General features: G+C 35.9%; 1 protein-coding gene across 7 annotated transcripts in view; it reads right to left on the bottom strand.

Moving 5' to 3' along the window:
* Positions 1-325: 325 nt before the first annotated feature.
* ESRP2 (epithelial splicing regulatory protein 2) overlaps positions 326-6,000 on the bottom strand; it is a 45,281-nt gene continuing 39,606 nt past the window's right edge. For 3 of the 7 annotated variants that reach the window (XM_040571312.1, XM_040571311.1, XM_040571313.1), the window contains one exon: positions 326-1,724. In XM_040571312.1, coding sequence (XP_040427246.1) covers positions 1,566-1,724 — 159 coding nt within the window. In that variant the 3' untranslated portion in view covers positions 326-1,565. Of the gene's footprint in view, positions 1,725-4,626; positions 4,739-6,000 lie in introns of those variants that run through there. The other 4 variants (XM_040571315.1, XM_040571314.1, XM_040571316.1 and 1 more) reach the window with 3 other exon arrangements.

The following is a 6,000-nucleotide window of genomic DNA, read 5'->3' as shown; positions in this document are numbered from 1 at the left end:
CCATTTAGTCAATGAAATTCTAAAGTGAACACAATTTCAAGTTCAATACTCATTTTCCTCTGGCACCAGAATGAGAGAGCTAAGCATGTAACAGCTGCATTGCTCTGCCTGAAAAGTGTTCCACTGCAAGGGAAATATTTATCATGTACATTTCTTTCTTGCCAGAACATACAAAAAGAAAAAAGAAAAAGCATACCATCTCACAAGACATATATGCCCATCTAAGTCTATGGGGAGGAAAAAAATAGGTAAAACGTTACTTCGCAGAAAATAATGGCTCATGAAATTACATTAAAACAAAGTATAAGTTGCTCTCAAAAGCCAATACACATCGTAAGCATCTCTTTTATTTGTCGTAATATAAAGAAGCATACATCATTCAGTTCTTTTAAGTACAACTCAAATTGTACACTAACAAAAAGATCAATCCAGACATCCATGAACATGTCACAACAGGATTCATTACATTTTGCTCTGCTGGTATTGCACTTGGAATAGTTTTGAAGTAAGGCACAGTAAAAACAAAGTCATTTAGTGCTTCTACAGCAGATGTCTTTTTTTTAAACACATGCTACATGACGTAAAAGTACTTCTAGCTTATGTATATACACACAGGGAAAAAGAAAGAAGCATGCACTAGAGGATTTAGATTTCAACATATCTTGTTGTTTCATAATATACAAATAAAGTAGTTTAAAGATGTAAACAAATTGCATGCACATAAACTAGAGCAAAATCTTTAATACAGTATCTGAAAGCTATTATGCTTAAATAAAAAAATATAACTTATTAGTACTCCGGTTTATGTGCCATTTTTGTCCTGTAGAGATTAAAAATTTGGGGTGGGGTCAGGGAGTTATGGTTGGGAAGAGAGCATTTTTCTGGTTTTGTTTTTATATTGTTTTTATTTTTTTGCTTTACACATTGGCAGCTGTACACTGGTAGGAAAGACAAATATGGCTTTTGCAAAACAACATATAATGAAAACATGAGAAAGCACAATTGCATTTGGGGTCCAGTATCCTGGTATTTTCCAGTCCAGAACAACAACAAAAAAAATCAATTGGATCTATGCTTTGAATTGGGAATGCTACACATTCCAAAAGCCCTCTCTAAAGACATTTAAACTCTACAAAAACCAGACACTTTGCCAAGCGTAAACTCTTAAAAACTAAACACAGAAGAATCTGAATGACTCGAGCTTCGCTTTCCACTTCAAATGCTACTAAACAGGCAATAGGTTTCTCCCATGGCTGTGATAGCTGAAGTGCTACTAGATTGTCTTCAGAATTAACTAGATGCCAAGAGGGGGGTTGCCTATTTTCAAACAAGTACATTAGAGATTAAGTAAATTAACTGCATAATTTTTCTTTTCACTTTTTTCTTTGGCATACAATACACCATTTTTCTAATTAAATACAGGACATGTACCACTCTACATTCCAACATATCATGCTGAAAAGGCACATTTGCTGCTGCGTGGGTGGCAAGGGAAGACTCCTTATTTTGTAAAGGGCACAGTGTTCAGTGCGACATTCTTTCCCCATCCCCCAGAGAGTGTTTGGTTAGACCAGGTATAGTTCTACACAGTGGCCTCCCAGGAGCTGTCCGTTTTTCTCATCCACTGCTTTCTTAGCTAAATCCAGGCTTGGAAAAGTCACCAATGCCTCTCCGCTGGGCTGGCCACTAAAGTTGTAAAGCACGAGGATGGAATCTGCGTGGAGCTGCAAGGGTACAAGACAAAAAGAAATAAACTATTAAGACGGAAGATGACACCTAGAAAAGCAGTTTTTAAATGCTGTGCATCAGGTTCACTCCGATCCTGTATTTGTGGAAAGAGATTCCGGATGCAAGAACAGAAAAGATGGACCAAAGATCAACAGAATCAGCAACTCTTATTCTGCTGGAACAGAATGATGTAGACAATTCCATGCAGAGATTTTGCTAGGCAAGTAACTGAGCTTAGAGGTTGACCAGAAAGAACTTAGTTGTTAATGAAGGGTAAATTGAGCAAGAAAAACCAGGCATTCAGTGAATAATTCTTGTACTGTGGGGACTACAGGCAAGTGACAAAGGCTATGAATGCATGCGGATACTCGCATGTAAAGTTTAAAAAAATGGATAGAGATGTATTAGAGTTCTGTGTTGGGTGGATTAGCTGAACTTAAACACAGATATACAGAGCAAGAAAGATTGCTCAGTGAAAGTCGAAGCACTGCACCAGGTCTTACTGAATCAAAGAAGTGTTTATTATAATTTCAAGGAGAATAAGAAAGACAAGATAGAAAATGAGATTATTTAGTCATTGGAGTTGATTTACTGTGAAGTGCATTTGCCCTCCTAAATTCTTAAAAGACAGTTTCAAAATACTGAGTTTAAAGCAGATGTGTCTGTATTCCCTATGGAGCCCCAGCCATTTCTTACAACACACTGGAAGTCCTTCCAGGCTAAGTTTAGAAGTCCCATTTGTATGTTGGGTAGAAATGAATCTGCATGAAATTTCAAAATCAAAAGGTTGAAGGATCAAAAAAGCTCAGCATACAAGATCAGTCTGTCACAGAGATTAGTGCCAGACAAAACATAAAATCTGTGCTGGAAAACCAACCATTTTATGAGTAGCAGCCTGATTCAAGTTAAGTTCATGTGACATATGTCCTCATGAGTTTGAGGAGTTAAAATATTTAGGATTTTTTTTTTTTAAATAGAATTTGTGCGTGCCTAGTATACCACAATACTAGACTTCTCAGTTATTATCGGTAGTAGTTTCTGATCAGTTTTGCATTCAAATATACAAAAATAAAGCAATACATGCCAGAGCTTCACCCACCCAAACACTTAGCATGCAGTAGAGGTATTCTTAAGATATAAGCAACAGTACACTTTAGAAACTAAAAGAATGTATAGAGACATTTAGCACTGGCTTCACACAGAATTAAAGTTAATCAAGAAATAACATGCAGAAAGAAATTCAAAGACAAATAATATGTCACGTCTGAAGCCCAGTTCAGGTTTAGAAATAAATTTAGTTTATTTCAGAAAAATGTTATGCTCAAAGGGAAAGTTGTATGCAGTTTGGTTTGGGCCACAATCTGAGCTAAAAGACAGCCTGCTCTAAAATAGCTCTTTAATGTTAATCTTTACATCAGTCACTTAGCATCAGTCATGAATGTAAGTTCAATATTGAAGTTCAAAGTTGAAAACACACACAAAGCACAGTCAGCCTGCTGAGCACATATGACCGCTTTAAAAAGTAGTTTAAAAAGCAGCATTAGTATAACACTAGTGCTAGGACCCAGAAATTAATTTTATTTTAGTAAATTAGAGTTGTATAGAAAGTTAACAGAGAAGACTACATATTCCACAAACAACATAAGCATTAAACAAAAAAACCCTCGTGTTCTTTAAGACCTATGTAACAGCTTTACATTCTGATTTACATGGAGAGAAATGTGATTTCTTTATGTACCTATATTAAAAAAATAGATTCAAATCTGTACAAATCTTTTTTTTTCCTGAATGGTTTGCTATCAGAAGAGTGGTATCTATAATGCTACTTTGGACTGCATAGAATTGAGCTACTCCATGAATTATTTTCTAGCCAAAGCCTGTTTCCAACTAATACATTGTAGAACCCTGTAGCTGACCTGGATTTCCAGATAATCTGAGTAAAATAAGAGACAAACAGATTGTCCAACGCCATATAAACACAAAAATGCCCAGAGTAATGCCAGGTATTATTCTGTGCATCACCAGGCCATGCAGCCTCTACACTATATTCTCCTTAGCAGATCTAATAGTGACATGAGAACCCAACTAATTTGAAAACAACTGAGTAGATGGTGATTTTGTGAAAGTAGTCTATGCTATCTATGAAGATACTGCTATTAACATGTATTATTTATCTTTATTTACTTATTTTTTGAAAAAAGTTTCAGTACAAAAAAGGTAAAAAAACACAGTAATTAATCACTAGCATTTTGAATGGAATACAATAGTATCTGGAAGTGATGAACTCCACCTAGGTCACAATGATATGCCTTTAAGAAGTATATGGTAGTGCTAAAAATGCTTGGGGAACTTTACCATCAGCAATTTTAGTTAGTTGTCTTAGAAAGCCACTATACCAAAGAAACCTCTCCTAAAAAAGAAAGTATGTAGTTCACATTTTATTAGTGAGATCAAGAAACAGAAAAAATTAACCTCTAGACAGCTATACAGTATAGAAAAAAAAGCCAGAAGTCTTGTTTGTTTTGTGCACACATTTTGTAGCCATAGCAAGCAAAATACATCTTCTACTGACATGTTAAAAATAAAATGCTGAACTGAAAGCTTCACATGAAAATAAACACTAATCAGCTCTTCTGGAAGTCTAGCACACCATCTGAGCAAAACCAGGCAATCGCACTACCTCCACCACCACTATCCCAACAACTACAGATCACAATTGACCTATTTACTTAGGTTAGTTGATTTTTTAATAGGACAAAAGCAGAAAGATTTAAGCAAGGATCCCAATGCAAGCTAAGAAGGGGGAAAAAAAAAACACAAGAAAGCTCTGCATCAACAAGCCCTTCTTTCCCTTCCCATTCACCACTGGAGGTCCAGTTTCTGCCAGTCGCATCTTACCTTCTTTGGAAGTTACAAAGAGTTACAAACAGACCCACTCTTTCGGTGCTTGTAACACACTCCTTGCTTGATCGCTCAGCTGAATAAGGCCATTGTAGTCATCGGGTGCATACTACAGTACAAGTGTGATACATGATAAATCAACAAGAGAAGGAATAGTTCTGGTACAGCAAGCCACACAGACTATCATTTGCAACCATAATTAAGAGCATCAGCTACAACAACTGGCAGGAGACAGTGAATTTGACAGACACCATTTTTAAGCAAGATGAAAAAAAATACATCAACTGAATTACTGGTTGTAGAAATAGATTTACAGTAAAGGCACGTGGGGAATATTCTGAACTGTATATTTGAGCAGCTCCTAATTAAGGAGGGAAACAGTTTAGACCATGAAGTATTCCTTTTTTTCCTGTACTTATGAGACTTAAGTATCAGCTAACAAAACTCTTAAGTTTGCATAATCATGCTTCCAGTAATGACTCATTGGGACAGCTGACCATCTTCCAGCATGCATACTGAAGTGGGGGATTAGAAGAAGTGTACAGATCTCATTCAGATTTTTTTTTTTTGCAGTCATGGAAATAAACTGCATCTTCTCTAGCATAGAGTGATTTGCATTTCATCTGCATACAATACTTGCACTATATAGACTTTACCAATATAGTTAAAGAAAAACAATGTCCCAGCATGAATGCACTTAAGATTTTTTTTAAAAGCATTTATACTAATATAGCTTATTTCCATACCGAAAAGAAAAAGGAATAAACTATACAGTATAACTGCATCATGACAGTTTTGTAGTAGAATGTTTCAAATAAAAACAGTGACTGCACAGTACAGTTGCACCAATAAAACAAAACAAAACCCCCCTCACTTGTGGGTCAGATCTAACAAAAATTTGAGATCCTGAATCTGAACAGTAATTATGTATACTATTGGAGAGCCTGGTACAAATATGAAAGCTATAGTCAGAAATAGATCGTGAGGAATACAAAACATTGTTTTGTATCTATATCTCATCTCTCCAAAATGACATATCCCAGAAAAGGGCTGAGCATGTTCACACATGCTACAAACACTACTGCAGCAGTTCCTATAATCCAGAAGACAAAATGTCTGGTATGACTAAAGCTATAGAATATCCTTTCAGTTCTCCCATCTCCCCAAAATGGCTGTTTTGCATTAACATTTTAGAGGATTGCCAGAAGCATACAATGTACACATACTATGCTGACTTCTTTGATATTCCTATAGTACAAAAAGTCTCCTGCCAGCTTGGGGAAGAAATTATATTATATTTGGGTGTACAGGACACATTGTATCCATCCAAAGTGAAGTTGAAAAGGAGAAAAAAAAAGAAAAACCACAACA

The sequence above is a fragment of the Cygnus olor genome, chromosome 12 (assembly GCF_009769625.2).
Source record: "Cygnus olor isolate bCygOlo1 chromosome 12, bCygOlo1.pri.v2, whole genome shotgun sequence".
NCBI lineage: Eukaryota > Metazoa > Chordata > Aves > Anseriformes > Anatidae > Cygnus > Cygnus olor.
Note: the sequence above shows the minus strand (reverse complement) of the source record. Positions and strands in the feature narration are given on the sequence as shown.